Source organism: Lagenorhynchus albirostris, chromosome 13 (assembly GCF_949774975.1).
Source record: "Lagenorhynchus albirostris chromosome 13, mLagAlb1.1, whole genome shotgun sequence".
In the NCBI taxonomy this organism is placed as follows: Eukaryota; Metazoa; Chordata; class Mammalia; order Artiodactyla; family Delphinidae; genus Lagenorhynchus; species Lagenorhynchus albirostris.
In genome coordinates this window covers 69894867-69913804 of record NC_083107.1, presented here as the reverse complement: position 1 = coordinate 69913804, position 18938 = coordinate 69894867, and the positions used below count along the sequence as shown (strand labels likewise).

Here is an 18938-nt window from a genome sequence, read left to right as displayed (position 1 = left end):
GAAATCCCCTAAGAAATTCCCTCCAGAAGTGGGATTTCTGGCATCTGTGGGAGCTATGTTAGGGAAGGGACTTTCTAATCACCCATGAGGTCATCTCAAAGGTGGTCATCTCTTCTGTTTATGTGTGTGTGGAGGGGAGCAGTGCTTCTAAAAGGGATTGAGAAATGGTACCAGAACGGAGACAGTGTTACTGTAATGCTGCCTGAACAGGAGAACTGGCATCTTAACTGTACTGAAAAAACCAACACAGGCCACACACTTATTCTCTTCTAAATGAAAACAGCAGATCTGAGAGCGAAGCCGTGGGCCAGACCTTGGCCTGGTCCCATGACAACACTAAAGGCATACGCTTTCTCCTACAAAGGTCTGAAGGAGTACATGAGGCTCGCCTTCCCTAAGCGCACGCACAGATGATTTCAATGTATTGTGTTTCAATAAGTACATGTGTCTGAATAGCCCACAGAAAACCTGCTTTATATTTTTATTCAATAACCTTGTTAAGCTAGTTCAAGGTATCCAAAAGCATTACATTAGGTGGAAAGACACAAAAGAGGGCCATCTGTATGAGTGACCCACAGCACTTAGGAAGGGAATGTGTTTGTTTAATATATAACACGGGAATCTGACCACCATAAAAAAGATTAGCAAAATACCTGACGGCTACAAAACTGATGTAATCATGGGGATTCTTGAAGACATGCTGATAATGGGAATGGCATTCTATTTTTTCTCTCCTTCCCGGGTATTATATAAGGGGAAATATGCCATGAGGTAAGGGTCTCTGGAAAATCACTGAAATAGCTAAGAGACAGACAGACTGAGAAAGAAGTCATAGATAAGACTGAACATGAGGAACGAAGGAAGCAACAGACTCAGGTCATGAACTTCCAGTGAAATCAGAGCCTCGTCATGGACAAAAGGAGAGAATAGGGTTTCAAAACCAAATCAAATAGGAGAGAGCAGAAAGGCAGCCGGGAGAAAGTCCAGCAGCTTTTGCAGCTGATGCGGTTCCAGTCATCCAGGAACGCTCTGGAGCGAGACAGCTGAGCAGGCCTAAGGAAAGAGCAGCTGTGGAGGAAGCACAGATGGAAGACAAATTAAGGGAGGAAGGGGCCTAACTGAGCTGAATTTCTTTAAGGTCGGAATTGTGTTTGCTCCACAGGGCATACTCTTAAGAGGAACCTAAACGTGTGATTATCTCTATGCGATCACGTGTGGGAGAGACGCTCCCAGGATGAAGGCATCCAGCGCATCCCTGGAAGGCAAGACGACCGCGTGGTGAAATTAGGGAGACGCTTTACCACGCAGTGAGGCGGCGAGGAGGGCGCGGAGGGGGAGGTGGGAGGCTGGGCGGGCGCTGTGGGCGTCACCTGAGTGGAGCTCCTTCACCAGGGATGACATGGTGCTGGTGATGGAGTCAGCGGCCACCAGCAGGTCATTGCGGAGGTCTCTCCTTGTACCTGAGGGCAGTCAGAGCAGATGGCGATGCCAGGTGGGTCGGGGGGAGAGAGCTGAGTGAACGCCTGGGTCGGCGGGGCCCTGGGACTCAGGGCAGAACTCCTAGGGGGAGATGGGCCGAGCAGCTCTGCCCGCTCCCAGGCCGTCAGGAGCACCGGTACCCAGGTCTGTCTGTGGTCCTCCTCCCTCTTCTCTACCTGAAGAGCAGGACCCTGTCAACTCCATACTTCTCAGCCACAATCAAAGGAGGTGGATTCTAGAACAAATGCTCAGGCAGGACTTACTCGCCAGCTCCACCTCCCTGCTCTTGTCTCCGCCCCAGGAAGACTTCCTGAGCTGCCTTGTCTTCCCCCAACCACATAACATCGCTGGCCATTAGTCCACAGACAAGGAGGCTTCAGCAAGGTCCTGTTTAGAGTTCCACTCCTTCTCTTGTTTGCTCTAAGGACTTTCCAGGCCGAATGCCCGACTTTGGGGATGCTTCCATCCAATTCCTCCGGAGGAGGCAAAGCCCAGAGGACAAGGCACTTCCCACAACCCAGAAAAAAGAGCACAGAAGCCCAGGAGGCCTGTACTTCGCACATGTACAAAGCCTGCAGACCTTCTGTTGCAGACCAGCCCATCTAATGAGAAGGGGTCAGCTCTTGACTTATTTTTACTGTATGTGAAAATCTGATCATTTAAAGCGAAGTGCACAAAAGAAAAGAAACTGGGAAAACCTCAGTAGGAATCTTGTCCACGTTTCCAAACCCCCTCAGCGCTCCATTATACTCTGCTCCCGGACTCACCCTGGGCGAAGGCCTCCTGCACGTCCCCGCCAACTCCGCTCAGCGGGTCCTGCGGGCAGTGGGTGGGTGTGGAGCCAGCGGAGGTGGAGTGCACGGGCATGGGCATCGAGCGGCTGCCTCCGTGAGTGGGCGACGTCTGCGGCGATCCTGTGGCCTGAGCCTGGGAGAATCAAAGAGATAAAACATGTCATCTCAGGTGCCTTACCTCTTTGAGAAAGGGGAAAGTCCTTTTTTTCAGTCAACCTGAGCCAGCCCAGGGCTTCAGTTCAGTGGTGCAATGCAGTGCACGATCACATTTGAAAGGAAGGAGTCAGGCTGCCTCCAGCACTGGTGAGAGGAAGAAAAGGGAAGGAAAGGGAGAGAACAAAGGGCGAGGAGGGAGAAGAGGCAGCAGGAACACTGAAGAACGGACTAAAAGTGGGAGGGAAAGGGGTAGAGGCGTGCACAGGGAGGGGGGGCCTTCCAGGTGGACAGATGGAGCAGAGTAGCTGGTTGGAGGATCTGGGAGGGGCTGGGGTCACACAGCTGGGAAATAATATACAAACACCTTTGAGTTTTGTTTGCAAACACATTCAGGTGCATTATTTCATTTGATCCTCATAACAACTTGTGAGTAGAAGGGGCACATGTTGTTTTGTATCTATTTTACAGAAGAAAAACAAGGATGAAGAGAGGAAGAGCTCTGTGTCAGGCTGCACGTCTCGTCAGCGGGAGATGCTGGAACAAGCCCTTCTACTTTAAGGGCAATGACACGTGTTCTGCGCCTCTGCAGCTGCCAGGCCACAGGGAGCGCGCCTGAGTTTGTGGGTCAGGAGTCTAGCTGCAGGCTGTTCCCAGGAGCCTGGTCATCTGGCCCGTCATGCTGCACTCGTCGTGCTGCACTCATCAAGCACACACAGTGAGGTCTTCTGTGGGCCATCCCGTGGGGACTAGGTGAGAATGGACACACACATTTAGCGGAAACCAAACTTTCCTTGTGAGGCTCTGCCTCAGTTTTGGAGAAAGCGTGGAGCAATGGGATAAAATTTAAAAACTCCGGTTAAAGGGAGCTCGCTGAGATTTGGGCTCTGCTGCTCTTCAGAGGAAGGGCAACTGAGGGTGGCATATAGAGCGGGGTTTTCTTTGGAAGCAAAACTGGGAAAATATAACCCAAAGTGTGCAAATGAGTTCAAAGGAAGATAATTATCTTTTGGGATCTGGCTCAGAAACCCCGCGTACACACAGAACCTGCCACCTCGAACAGGCTGACAGGTTGGGTGCACAAAGCCCCAGCTCAACGCTTCACCCAGCGTGAGCACCGGACCAAACGGAAATGATCTGTTCTCCATCGTTCTTGCTTTGATTCGTGTCTGTGTGTTTTAATTTGAGAAACTTAAAAAAATACAGAAAGCTTAAAAGTGGAACATAACAGACCACTCAAATTGATAATTAATATTGTGTCAAATTTATTCCAACCTAAAAACACTGCAGATAAATCTGAAGACAGCTTTCACCACTAATTCTTTCCAGCCCCCTCCTCTCTTCCCTTCAGAGGCAGCCACTGTCAAAGGTTTTGGTGTGAAACTTTCTACCTATGTGTACATATATAATTATGAATAATATATGATATTTCGTGCCTTTAAATTTTGCATGAACGGGTATCATACTGCACATATCATTTTGCAACTTGCTTTTATCATCTAGCATACTTTAAAAAATGTTATTGAAGTATAGTTGATTTACAATGTTGTGTTTAATTTCTGCTGTACAGCAAAGTTAGCATACTTTTTGAGATCTTTCCATGATAAAAATAAATATGAACTTAGACCCTTACCTCACATTATATACAAAAACTAACTTAAAATGGATCATTCCAAATATAAGAACTAAAATTATAAAACTCTTAGAGGGAAAGATTAGACAGCGACTTTTCAGATATGACACAAAAAGTATATACTACAAAAGAAAAACAGATAAATTCGACTTCATTAAAATTAAGAACTATTTTTAAAGGACACCTTTAAGAAAGTGAGAAAAACTCAGAGGATGGGAAAAATTTTTGCAAATCATATATCTCATAAGGGACTTATATTAGGAATATCTACACAACATGGTAAATCAACTATACTTCAATAAAAAAATTGATTAAAAAAAGAATATATAAAGATCTCTTGGGACTTCCCTGGTGGTCTAGTGGGTAAGACTTTGTGCTCCCAATGCATGGGGCCCGGGTTCGATCCCTGGTCGGGGAACTAGATCCCACATGCATGCCACAACTAAGAGTCTGCGTGCTGCAACTAAGAAGTCCGCAAGCTGCAAGGAATATCCCGTGTACCGCAACTAAGACCTGGTGCAGCCTAAATAAATAAATAAATATTTTTTAAAAAAGATCTCTTACACTCAATAATAAAAGGACAGGTAACCTAATTTAAAAATAGGCAAAGGATCTGAATGGTCATTTCTCTAAAGAAGATATGCAAATATCCAATAAGCATATGAAAAGATGCTCAATATTATTGGTCATTAGGGAAATGCAAATCAAAACCATAATGAGCGGGACTTCCCTGGTGGTGCAGTGGTTAAGAATCCGCCTGCCAATGCAGGGGACACAGGTTTGATCCCTGGTCCGGGAAGGTCCCACATGCCGTGGAGCAACTAAGCCCGTGAGCCATAACTACTGAGCCTGTGCTCTAGAGCCTGCGAGCCACAACTACCGAGGCCACGTGCCACAACTACTGAAGCCCGGGCACCTAGAGCCTGTGCTCCGCAACAAGAGAAGCCACCTCGGGACTTCCCTGGTGGTGCAGTGGTTAAGAATCTGCCTGCCAATGCAGGGGACACAGGTTTGATCCATGGTCCGGGAAGATCCCACATGCCATGGAGCAACTAAGCCTGTGTGCCACAACCACTGAGCCTGCGTGCCACAAATACTGACGCCTGTGTGCCGCAACAAGAGAAGCCACTGCAATGAGAAGCCCGTGCACCACAACGAAGAGCAACTCCTGCTTGACGTAACTAGAGAAAGCCCGCACGCAGCAACGAAGACCCAATGCAACCAGAGGAAAAAAAAAAAAGTGTCGGGGAGGGCATGGAGAAAAGGGTACCTTTGTGCACTACTGGTGAGAAGGTAAACTGGTGTGGCCACTAGGCAAAGTGGCATTTTTCCTCAAAAAATGAAAAACAGGACAACCATATGATCCAATAATCCCACTTCTGTGTATATATCCAAAGAAAATGAAAACAGGGACTTCCCTGGTGGTCCAGCAGTTAAGACTCCATGCTCCCAACGCGGGGGCCCTGGTTTGATCCCTGGTCAGGGAACTAGATCCCACAACTAAAGATCCCACATGCTGCAACTAAAAAATCCTGCATGCGGCAACTAAAAGATCCCACATGCTGCAACGAAGATCCCGCGTGCCACAACTAAGACCTGGCACAGCCAAATAAATTAAAAAAAAGGAAAGAAAATGAAAACAGAATCTTGAAGAGATATTTGAACTCCATATACACTTGTTCACTGCAGCATTATTCACAATAGCTAGGATATGCAAACAACCTAAGTGTCCATCAACAGATAAATGGATAAAGAAGATATGGTATATATGTACAATGGAATATTATTCAGCCATGAGAAAGAAGGAAATCCTGCTGTGTTAGTTATGGTAAGTGAAATAAACCAGACAAAGAAAGACAAACACTTCATGGTATCATCAATATGTGGAATCTAAAAAAAAGTCACACTCAGAAACTGAGAGTAGAAAAGTAGCTGCCAGGGGCTGAGTGGTGGGGGAATGGGGAGAGGTTGGTAAAAGGGTGTAAACTTCCGGCTAAAACATAAGGTCAGAGGATCCAATATTACATGGTGACTACAGTTGGTAATATACTATTGTATAGTTGAAATATGCTAAGAGAGAACAACTTAAATGTTCTCACACACACACAAAAGATAAATATGTGAGGTGATGGACATGTTAATTAACTAGATGGGGAAATCCTCTCGCCATGTATAGGTTTATTAAGTCTCTACAATGTATACTTTAAATATCTTACAATCTTATATGTCAATGATACTTCAATAAAGCTGAAATAAATATAGAATAAATTATAAAAAAAAACCTGTGTCTAGAACATATAAAAAAACTCTTGTAACTGAATAATAAGACAGGCAACCCAATTACAAAACAGGCAAAGACTTGAATAGACGTTTCATGAAATAAGATATACAAATGAGCTAAAAATTACATGAAAAATGCTCAACACGAGTACTCAGGGAAATGAAAACTGAAATCACAAAGAGATACCACTTACTGACTGAAATAGCTACGATCAAAAAGACTGACAAGGATGTGGGAAAAGGGAAAGCCTTGTACACTGCTGATGGGACTGTAAAATGGTACAACCACTTTGGAAGACAGTCTGGCAGCTTCTTAAAATGTTAAATGTAAACTTACCATATGACCCAGCAATTTCACTCCTGATATGTACCCAAGAGAAATAAAAACATATGCTCATCCAAAACCTGTACACAAACGTTTATTAGCAACATTTAGTTTAATAGGCCCGAAGTGGAAATAACCCCAAAATCTACTGACTGGTGAATGACTTAAAATGTGGTTAATCCATATAATGGAATCCTACGAAATCTCTTTTTGATGTTTTTATCCCGGTTTAACTTTTTTTTTTTTTTGCGGTACATGGGCCTCTCACTGTTGTGGCCTCTCCCGTTGCGGAGCACAGGCTCCGGACGCGCAGTCTCAGCGGCCATGGCTCACGGGCCCAGCCGCTCCGCGGCATGTGGGATCTTCCCAGACCGGGGCACGAACCCGTGTCCCCTGCATTGGCAGGCGGACTCTCAACCACTGCGCCACCAGGGAAGCCCCCGGTTTAACTTTTATAATAATTTTCCGTTGACAATTCAACATGTTCTATCTTTTGAAATATTCTCTTCTATTTTGCCAGTGGTTACAAAACATTTATTATTATTTAGTCTTTCAGCGTATATATCTTTTCTTCCTGACTAGTTTATAAACCGTAGGAGTCCGGTTTTGTCCAGATAACATTATCACATATTAATCACTGTATTTTGGGAAAAAACCTCCACCTTTCACCCTATAATTATCACCCTCTGCTTTTTTGGCCATTTTTATGGGAGAGGGAGCAAATCATAAAGCATAAAATTCATTCTAGTTGGGAAAGTGCTTATGAGCAATCAGACCTAGCAGTTCCAGCCCCAATACAAACCAGATAAGGAAGCTGGGAAGAAGGTGAGAGAATCTACGGAGAAGGCAAGAAAGTCTGATGCAGAGGCGTGGCTTTGCAGGAAAGTCCTGAGCCAGCACAGTATGGGATGTAGGAGATCACAGAAGTGGTGGATACTGGCAATGCCCAGGCCTTTCCTGGGCCTTCCCAGGGCTGAGGGGAACAGAATAAAGGTCGTTTCTTGGGTTGCCTGGGCAGCCTCAAGGAAGGACCCCATGCAGCCAATAGCTTCCCATAGGCTGATACTGTGAGAAGTGATGAGCCCAAAGCTGTCTGTCCATCACAGAGGAGTTAGAGCCTCGGTGAGGTCAGGTGTGGACCTTGGATGCTGGGGGAGTCTACGAACTCATCAGATGCCTTAGCCACCGAATGGAGGGTGCTGCCCACGAGAACCAGGCCTGGCCAACAAGCAAAGGACATGATGGCTTCAGCACAGGTCAACTTGGAGCTATGGACACCCCTCCACTGAGGCCACAGCACCCAGCAAAAGGCCCCAAGGTGCAGCACTCATTTTGGGTGCAGGAAGGGGGATAAGAATCTCTGAAATGACTGGCTTCAGAGTTTTCCTAGAAATGCCCAGACTAAGTGCCCATCTCAGAAAGTGAGCGCTCAAGAGGGAAATTAAGGCCACTTAAATAATTTTTTTTCCTAAGTATGTGGCCTGTGAAATTCAAATTCACTTCACTGTATGACAGTTATCTGGACAGTTATCTGGACAGTTATGCGGTCCAACCCAGTATTAAACATGTGGCAAGTACTCAGTAAATCTCGGTGAGACTGGAGCCAGGCATCACCACCCAAGGACTGAGTGTCACAGTCGTTAAGACCGGAGATGAACAAATAGGTTGCTTTTTAAGAACATGAAGCTGAACCTCTGCAAATATTTTAACAGGAAAATGATGACAGGGAATGAGGTAAGAGGGATGGACAGGGGTAGACAGCCACATGTGGCTAAATCTCTAGGATCAGGAAATGAAACCTACTGCCCACCATCAGCTTGAAAATAATCAGGCCCCCTTCCTGGGATCACTGCCCAGGACATGCCTTCTGAGGAAGATAGAAACCAGACTCCTGACATTGCCTTTGTTCAGAGCAGTAGAAAGAGAAAAGCTCAGACCGCTGGGAAGGCATAATTTTCCCCATGGATCTCAAACTTCAGCCCTTGGCTTTAGGATCATGTTGGATTAAAGCAATGCTAGGATGGAGCGGTCAGGAACCCTGTGTGCATTCTGGGTCCAGCAGAGCAATGCCGGTTTGGCATCCTTGTGGGGCAGTAAATCCCAAAGGCCCCGGGAGAGGCACAAGTCATAGGTAATCGATATGCAGGTACTTCAGCCAGGCTCGAAGCTGAAGGATCCGGAATGAGGTTGATCTGGAATGAGGCATATGTTGGTGCAACAGAGGTCAACTGACTCTGCTCCTGGGCGGTTTCGACAACAACCATCTACTGAAAGGCCTGCACTCTCTCACCTTTAGGCCTCTACTAGCTGTTCACTCTGCCGGGAGCGCTACCCCTCTATGGTGTCTGACCAGCTGGTCTTCCAGCTGTCTGCTTCACTGTCACCTCCCTCAGAACCCTGTACAGCAGTAATCTCACCCCTCAAATTTATCTTCCTTACCATTGTGCTTACCACATGCAAAGGCTTAATAAATATTTGTTAAATGACAATGAGGTGTATCAAGTTTCTGACCCTTTCTCTTCTGTAATGGAAAGCGGGAACGTAGCCAGAGCGGGCAATGATCTCCGGGGAGGACTAAATCTATCGTCATCAATAAAGCTTTATGTGAAATACTTTAACTAGGTAACTAACTGTTGCGGGCAGACCTCTGAGGAGGCCTCCAGTGGCACCCTCCCTCCCTGCAGTCACCTCTGGTGTTATCCCCTCCCCTTGAACGTGGGCTGGGTGTAGTGACTGCTTCTGATGAATCAGGCCAATGGGATGTCACTTCTGAGATCAGCTGATAAAAGACCATGACTTCTGTCTTGTCCACACATACCCTCTCCCACTCTTGCCCCTGCTCATGCTAAAGAAGCCAGCTGCCGTCTTATGAGCTGCCCTGTGGACAGGCCCACCTGGCAAGGAACTGAGGGTGCCTTCCAGCCATCAGCCAGCATTGAACTGTGGCCCTCAATTCAACTACCCACGAGGAATCCTGCCTACAACGACGTGATCTGTTGAGGCTTGAGGTGACTGTAACCTTGTGAGAAACCCTGACCCTCAGCTTGTGAGGACCCAGCTAAACAGCGCCTGGACTCCTGACCCACAGAAGCTGTGAGTTAAGCTTGTTCTCCTAAGCCATTAAGTTCCGGGGTAAGTTGTTATGCAGCCATAGGTAACTCACGTGCTGAGCTTGAGTGTTTTCTTCCTGCATTACTAGATCAGTCCCATCTGAAGAGCATTTGACCGAGAGGGAGCAGGAGGGAGAATTTTGGGATGAGACCAGGCCCAGAGGCCTGCATGAGACGCCGAAGACCTTGGAAAGAGGACCGTGGATGAGAAGCGATGCAAGCACAGAGAATCAAGAAAAATTTTTCCGGATCTGAGAATGTGCCTGAGTCCCTCAGTGCATTAGCCTGTCCTGAGGCTGAAAGTTTCAACCGCTTTACTTTGTAATGAGTAAATGGCAGGGCCTGGAGACAATTCTCTGCTGCAAATCCAATGACTCAGAAGAGGAGGGGCCGCCACAGGCGCCAAGAGGGGATCTTGCTCTGGCCACAGGCCCGGGTGAACGCTAAGGAGGCGGTGAGGTTCCGTGGGAGGGGCGCTCCCTCAAAGTCCGGAGACCTGGGGTTTTCTTTTGACTGTACAGGACATGCATTTGAATTCTTCTGGAGTTCAGTCTTCTCATTTACAAACTGAGCGGCATCGAACTAGATGACCTGTGAAGCATTTTTCAGATATAAAATGCTATGATTCTACGACCTTCACCAAGTTACCTCATCTCAGAAATGCCGAGTGATCAAGGCTTTGCTTCGGTCATAACCACTCTGTCAGTGAAGGATCCCCCTCTGAGGGCTCTCAGCGGCCACCTCAGGGTCACGTAAGGCATGTTCTACTCGTAACTCTCCTTTCTCACGAGCGGAGTCCACACCGGAGATGCTGCCTGTTCAGGTCTCCTGCACTCGCAGCTGGTGGGGAGGTGCAGGGAGCAGACTGCTGTATGCAGAGGACGGGCTGTCTCAAGGAAGACAGTTTGAAATAAGGTCCTCCTCATTACATAAGCACAGACTGGAGCGTCTGGAGCACACACGGCTGAAGGCAGTGCTGCAGTGCACACGGCAGCTCTCCTGGCTCGCCGACAAGTCACCTATAACCCGGTTAGAGACTGCTCATCCTCTGCCCACCTGACAGGTCTGTGCCGGATGGACACACTGAAGTCGGCGCAGACGAAGCACTGCATTGAGCGACTGCACCTTGTCTCAAAGACACAGATGGGTTGTACATTCAGAGAGGCAGGCCCTCCCCATGGAGACTGCTGAGCACTCCACTCAGAGCAAACGCATCTAGAATAAGCAGCACAGTCAGAGGCTGGGGGGAGCATCGCTGCTGGAACCCAGAGATTATGGGGAACCTGAGACTCACACAGAAATCAGCAAAGGTGGAGGGAGTAGGGGGGTGGGGATAAGCTGTCCAATGAGGGTCCAAAAGAATCACGTGCCTCTGGGTTTCAGCTGCCAGAAGAGGGGCGGCGAGCCTAGAGAAGCTGGGGGAGCTTCACGACACGCTCCTTGGTGTTTTAAAGTTTCCTGAAGCAGGACAGTGGGACCTTGTTGAAATACAACTTATTACAAAGGCCTGAACACAGCAAAGGCCAGTCACGTGTCTAACCAACAACTAAACACAATAAATGCCCTGTAACTCAGGTTCTCTGAGGACAGAGGTCCCTTGTAGTTGGAAACAATTCTGCTGGAAAGACAGAGCTAGAGAAATGTTACAATCTGAGAGGCTCTCTCCTCTGCTGGCCCTTCACTGCTTCTAAATCAGCAAAGACTCTGAGAACCTGAGAAAGCTATGTATCGTGTTCCAAGAAAAGAGTTCAGAGGTTATGCTTGTAATGTCAGAGGGTTCGTGACCCCAGGAAAACAGCCTCTGTTTTAGTCCAACATTCATTACTGTATCTGAGGAGATGGAGGCCTAGAGAAGCCACAAGGTCACAAATAAATTAGCAGCAAGGCTAAGACGGGTACCTGGGTCTTCCAGTGGCCTTAAACTGCTGGAATAACCCTAAGCACTTTGGGATCCCAAGTTTCTGCGGTCAGAGGGAACAAGGGTCAGGTGAGACTCCTCACTGCCGAGGCCAACCACGATTTTTGATAGCAACATAAATTAATTTCCAGCACGAGTGAGAAACGTGAGAAGGGAGAATACGGTGATTCCGACTCAGTCTTTTGTTTGAGCGCAAGTCTAACATTGGAGCCAAAACAGGTACAGAGAACGCCAGGGAAGGTGACTTGAGGACACTGTGAGTGGAGATGGGGACTCACACGCTGTGGCAGAGAGCGTGGCCGTGCAGGGGCAGAGGTGCTGTCTGCAGTAGGAAAATGACGATATACAGTCCTGGGCTGTGCTCAGCCAGCCCCAGCAGGGCGCCTGGCACACAGGAGGGGCTCCATAAATACTATTTCCTTCCCTTTTTTTCCTGATGGAACAGGTATGAATTTTTTTTTACCTCCTTGATTATCGTCAGGTAATCAAACCCAGGGAGGCTTATGGCAAAAAGCCTGATTTTGAGAGTTAATGCCCTCGCCAGAGCACTATTAACGGCATCCCCTCCACACACACACCCAACGAAAACTCTGAGCTAAGCGGTTATCATGGTAACAGAAGGAGACACTCGAGTCTCCATTTTTCTCTCTCTGATTCATGGACACCTGCCAGGTAGCAGATGGCCTGTGTGGACAATTACCTTCATTTTCCTGCAATGTATTTAAATTAAACAAACTGGCCTCTTTGCTGCCGATTTTCAGAGGCCCGTTCGGAAAAAACAACAAAAAACCCAGAAAAACAATGTTGGGAGAAAGGAACTACAAGTCTGAAATTTAGATGAGGCAACCGTGAACATAAAGAGAACTGGGATGTATACAGAATGGACTTTGTACATTTTTTTCGTCAACAAAAGGTAAAAAAAACAAAAAAAAAAAACCCCCACAGACTATTTTGAGCTGCTGCAGGTGGTGGCTCTGCTAGGAAAATGCAGCTGTCTCATCAAATGTGGAAGTAAAAGGAGAGAGAGGATTATCTGACGCTGTACTGTCTGTCCTGCTGCAAGATTTGAAAATAATTGCCTAACATGACAAGAGTTAAGACTGCTGGGAGTTAGGCCCAGGGGTGGAAGTGAGCACACAAGGAGAACAGGGGTGGAGGAGATGAGAAAGGCAGTCACGTGGCAGTGAGCAAAGCAGCAGCCGCGGTTCCCTCTGGGGCAAATTAGAAACAGGTAAAGAACACGCCTGGAGACCTTCCCCTCTCCCCAAAGTGTCCACCGCTGAGGTAAAGGGCGGTGCAGCTTTTAAGGATGAACTTGGCTTCTAAACACCCAAGAGAAGGGCCAAACAGTTCTATGATGCCTCTCTTCTCTCACCACCGTTAATACATATTTATCTATCGTGTGTGTGTCTGCTGGAAGGAGAGGGGCCACCAAAAAGTCTGCCTGGAGGTCCCTCCTCAGAGGGCTGACACCTGTCTGTTCCCACATCACTTCAGGAAACTCAGGGCTTACCCATGACCTGTCACTGCCTGCGGTGGCTCTCAGGTGTCACTCCCTGTGGGGTTACTGTTGGACAGCAATGGCAGGACTGCTGGGTGTTTTGTGATCACACTGTTGGCAACGGGGAGGTGGTTATGGTTCTCATTCTCCATGATTCTGCCCCTATTCAAGCCAAACTGAATTATATAGAAGACAAAGCTTACCCGAGCCTGAAAGAGCTGGGGGGCAAGATGTCTAGGTATCTCTCTCAGTGGAAGGAGCAAAGCGTATTAAGTTCCTAAGACTGTCTCAGAAGAACAACCTCTTAAAATTCACCATAAACCCGAAGATCAAAAGCAAGCTGAAATTTAAACTTTTAGATAGGGAAGCTCATAAATTCCAAGACTAGAATTACCCTCTTTCTGTTTGTTTCTCCTAGTTTGCCCAGCTCTGTTTGAAAATGGTATCCCATTAGTTCTCACTGCAGGATTTCAAAGCTAGTTCTCAGCAAAATGATCAGGGGCCTCACTGAGGGAAAAATCCCTATAAGATGAATACCAAACACTCAGATTGCATGTTAGAAACCAAAAGAGGACAGGATTCCAGGAGAGCATGGTCCTTAATTCAGACATGAATTCAACGATGGGGCAGGCAGTCTGAACCTATCAATGATATTTTAAAGTTCAATGAGTCTGACTTAAATGCTGCTTATGTGTAAGTAAGTAAAACTTGTATGATGAGGTGTGGCACCTGATCCAGCACCACCCCTCTTTGTTGAGTCCCTGTTCTATATAATAAGGTGGTTAGAGTCCAGGCTTTGCAGTCAGATGGACCTAGTTTGGATTCCAGCTCTGCCATTTATTAGCTGTGTGACCTGAGGCAACTTACTTGACCTCTCTGAGGCTCAGATTCTTCACATGTAAAGTGGAGATAAGAATATCTTCATGGGTTGGTGAGGATGTACATAAAGTGCTTCACATGCTGGCTCAATGGGGTACTACCTGCCATGATTCCACTTTGAAAGGTGCAAAGTAGAGGTATGAAGGGGCAAGGTCTCCACTCTCAGCAGGCTCACAGCCTCCTAGGCAGTTTGGCATGTACGCAGCTAGCATACAAAGGAGGATGAAATCCGTACCGTAGCAGAGGTACAAAGGAAAAGGGGCACAGAGGCGAGAGAGTTTAACTCTGACCTTCTGGAACAGGGTAAGGTTTCACAGAAGAGGTGGCATCTGAGAGTGTCTTGAGAGGTATAATTTCAATAGGCAGAAGTGGCTCGGGAAGGGCAACCCAGGTGAGGAAAGGGCATGAACAGAGGCACCATGAGAGAGGAAGCTGTATGTGTGTGTTGCGGGGGAGGGGAGGAGCATGTGGGGACACTAGTATGCAGGGAGCACAGAAGATATATGGTGGGAAAGAGAAGTGTGGGCCACAATCATCCAGAGCCTTAAGTAAATGGTCATCAAGTTTATTTACTAGGCGATAGATGGGCAAACTATAGCCCGTGGCCAAATCCAGCTTGCCACCTGCTTTTTTACAGTCTGTGAGCTAAGAATGGTTTTTACATTTTTAAATGGTTTTATTTTAAATGGTTATATAAGTCCTTACATAATATCTCTGATTTGGTTCACAAAGCCTAAAATGCTTACTACCTAACCCTTTAAGGAAAAGCTTGCTGACCCCTGCTATAGGCAATGGCAGAGGGAGCCTGTGAAGACTTCCAAGGAGGGAGTGGTGTGGTCAATCTGGTCTGATTTAGGAATCTGGCTCCAGGGCAAAGTGAAGGAGGGACTGAGAAACAGGAGGCAGGAGAGAGGGAGGCCAGGTGACAGATGACGGAGGCTGGAATGGAGAATGGTGATAGGAATTGGGAGGAGAGAGACACAAGCAAGTTTTGGAGAAAAAGTTGACTAGACTGTGACAACTGAGTGGGGAGAGTAGGGGACTGGAAGAGAGCATGTATGTAGGGAGTGCTGGCAATGATGTTAACAGAAGCAGGACATATGGACAAAGGGGTGATCTGTGGGGGAAGGTGACTGGAAATCTTTTACCATCCATCCCATATCTAAACCTTAGGATAAGGGACGCTGAGAATGCCCCAAGGGCTCAGACTGGTATCACAGAGAAAGGTTCTCTGATCCTACTTCCCCGACCAGGGATCCAACCGGTGCCCCCTGCAGTGGAAGTGCAAAGTCCTAACCACTGGACCACTAGGGAATTCCTGAGCAGTGGTTCTTCACTGGGGATAATTTTACCTGCTAGGAACCTGGTGTGGGTGTCAGTATGGGTGTGGTGCTCCCACTGGAATTTAGTAGGTAGAGATCAAGGATGCTGCTGGACATGCTGCAATGCATAGAACACCCCCCGCCCCAACCCACCAAAAAAAAAAAAAACGTAATCTGGCCCCAAATGTCCATAGTGCTGAGGATGAAAACCTGGCTGAGGGGGACAGAGTTACGAGGTCCTAAAGTCGGTGGCCTGTCCAGGGCTTCTTGTCCCAGGTGGTGAGCTGCTGCAGAAGGAAAGACAGGCCACCAGTAGCCTCAGCTCAGGTTAGAAACTTCAAGGGGCCAAGAATAAACTCTGATAATCTTCTGCACATTTGGGAGATGTCCTGGGGACAGCTACAGGCCTGAGAGTCTCCTAGATTCTCTCTTGGTTTCCTGAGGTCTGAGCTGGTTAAATACAGGAGCTGAAATTTGAAATGTGAAAGCAGTGAATAAACAGTGAATGTCATATATATTAATTAGAATACATAATAATAAAAGCACTGAAGGATTTACGGTTAGCCAGCTTTGTAGAGCAGTAGTGAGTTGGCATGGATTCTTATTAAAGGTAACAGTCTAGCTGCAGGTAACTGTCTTTCTGCATTGCCTCTAATTTTATTTTTTTTTAATTTATTTATTTTATTATTTATTTATTTATTTTGGCTGCGTTGGGTCTTTTGTTGCTGCACACGGGCTTTCTCTAGTTGTGGTGAGTGGGGGCTACTCTTCATTGCAGTGCGTGGGCTTCTCACCGCGACGGCTCCTCTTGTTGCGGAGCACAGGTTCTAGACACGCAGGCTTCAGCAGTTGTGGCATATGGGCTCAGTAGTTGTGGCACACAGGCTCAGTTTGCTCCCCGGCATGTGGGATCTTCCCAGACCAGGGCTTGAACTCGTGTCCCCTGCATTGGCAGGCGGATTCTTTTTTTTTTTTTTTTTTTGTGGTACGCGGGCCTCTCACTGTTGTGGCCTTTCCCGTTGCGGAGCACAGGCTCCGGATGCGCAGGCTCAGCGGCCATGGCTCACGGGCCTAGCCGCTCTATGGCATGTGGGATCTTCCCGGACCGGGGCACGAACCTGTGTCCCTGCATCGGCAGGCGGACTCTCAACCACTGCGCCACCAGGGAAGCCCGGCAGGCGGATTCTTAATCACTGGGCCACCAGGGAAGCCCCATTGCCTCTAATTTTCTAAAACATGCTTCTATATTTCTTTCTTCTCTCCTCTCTCTTTTTTTTAAAGCACTGGGCATCTATACTGCAGCTCCAAATGGGAGTAATTCTACTTGCCAAATTATGATTAGCAGCAAATGGAGAAGAGTGCAAAGGAGTCTATCATATCCTTTATAATATGCTTCTTTGGCTGAAATTAAGCAGATGTTCACTTCAGTTAAGGACTGTAGGCCAGGAAGCTCCCTACCTTGGCACTGCTGTTAATTTGGAACATCAGAACTAGCCTTAGGTCAGCTATAAAACCCTAGAGATTGGCATGGCATCAGGATTCGAGGAAATGCCTACAGGTGCTCTCCAAGTGGAGGGTCACAGATCCAATCTCATGCCAAGTGAGGATGCTGTGTGAGGTCTAAAAGAAAGAGAGTGGGAGGCATGGCCCAGAGTCCTAGAGATGAGCCAAAAGAGAGGGCATCATGGAAGCAGCTGATGTTTTCTTAGGATGCTTTCTTTTGTCTGGAAAAGTGGGAGGTAGATGGTTGGCATGAATAAACCCTGGGGAAGGAGCTGGTTAGAAAACCCAGACAAGGAATCGAGGGCCAGAGGATTTCAAAGTCACAAAAGGAAACATCAGTCAAATGAGCCCAGTTGGATTTCTGCAGACCCTTCTTGGTTCACAGCCTTTCCCCAATATATCGATTGGTATCAGTGATGAAAGTATCAAAGAACTGTGGATTGGAAATTTATAGATGAGAAAACTGAGGTCTGTAAAGGTTATATACATGGTGAGATAGAAGAGAAATGAGGATTTGTCAACAAGGTGAGTCAGAACAATCTATTCACACGTAACCCAATAAGGCAGACTGAAGATATAACTCCTTCCTTAGCTGAGGTGAAACCAATGGGGGTGGGGGTGAGGAGGTTGGACAAGACAAAATCAATTTTTCAGAGCTGTCTACACTGTGCCATACTGAAAATTTCCTTTCCAAGGTTGCTGATAACTTCCTTATTGTCAAAGCCTTGTCTTATTGCCTTATGAATTTTCTCCTTGAAACTTTCTGGTTTTTCATGAGAACCCACAGTCCTACCCTCCTACCTCCTCTTTCTTCATTTTGTCCACTATGCGTTTTCCCTACGGCCCATGTTTATGGTTTCAACACTAATTTTATATTGAAGACTTCCAAATCTCCATTGCTAGCCCTGTTTCCCCTCTAACTTTCCAGCTGCCTATCCCTAAATATCTAAAGACCAGACACAGACCTTGACTGCCTGCCTATTCTATGTAACTCGGTATGTTCAAAATCAGATTAAAGTCCCCTTTCTATAACCCACATCATCTCCCCAGTTTTGTTTTTTCAGTCAATTTCCCAGGTTCCTGGGCTCAAAACCTAGAAGTCATCTTCTTTTCTGCTGATGCTTTGCTGAGACCCAGACTGTAGTATTCTGGGGGGAGATACTGCGTCCTAGGAATTCATATTCCTCTAGTGGAAGGTGACTATCTCCAGCTTGGTGTGTGGAGACTTTTTCCCAGAGACCCTGGTGTATATTTTTCATATGTTGTATGCATTCTGGTCAGAACAGGAAAAGACATAAATATAGTACAGGGGGAAATAAACAAGCAGGTAAGGCAATCTCTCAGCTCGTGATTGATGAGTGATGAAAAACACTGGGGGTGCTGCAAAGACCCAAAAGCTATTTCCTCTATATTGTCAGACTATACACTCCCTCTAGGTGTTCAAGGAGTTTTGGGGGAGTGAAATGCAAGTTCCTATTTTTCAATATTGTTATGACATTTCCTCTTTTGGAGAAAACAAACAAACCCCCCCAACGAGCTACCAGGTCTCTACAGGGAGTACACGGGCCAAGACTGATAAATGAGCATACTTTGTAGACTTCCATGAGGCCATCTATGGGCAGCCGGAGTCCATGTATACAGACTAGGACTGGGCCAGGCGAGGCTAAAGGTTTGGGGGCATAGTCACAGAGTACAGCACATTGATCTTTGTTTACCAAAATCCACTGGTGCAGCTTGCAAACTTGGGAGGGCAGCAGTGGTGCCTAAGCCTCCAGATATCACTGCCCTGGCCTCTGTTTCTGTATACAGGGCATCAGGCCACCCATGAAATAATGATCATACTATTTGAGGGTGGGATTTGTGCAGGATTTCTCTTTTGATCCTCCAAAAGGCCAAGCTCACCCACTGCTCACTTCAACATATGTAGTAAGACATTGCTGAAGACATAAATAGCAATCCTTTGCTTTTCAGGAAGCAGTAGACTCAGGCTTCTATTTCAGAGTATGGTGGGACCAAGGAATCCAGAAAATTTTAGGGCGGC

At 46.9% G+C, this 18938-nt stretch overlaps 1 protein-coding gene across 5 annotated transcripts in view; it reads right to left on the bottom strand.

Annotated features, from left to right (window-relative positions):
- Positions 1-467: 467 nt before the first annotated feature.
- DTNB (dystrobrevin beta) overlaps positions 468-18938 on the bottom strand; it is a 232976-nt gene continuing 214505 nt past the window's right edge. For all 5 annotated transcript variants that reach the window (XM_060168532.1, XM_060168533.1, XM_060168529.1 and 2 more), the window contains 3 exons: positions 2247-2406; positions 1371-1460; positions 468-1068 (listed from right to left, as the gene is read on the bottom strand). In XM_060168532.1, coding sequence (XP_060024515.1) covers positions 935-1068; positions 1371-1460; positions 2247-2406 — 384 coding nt within the window. In that variant the 3' untranslated portion in view covers positions 468-934. The remainder of the gene's footprint in view (positions 1069-1370; positions 1461-2246; positions 2407-18938) is intronic.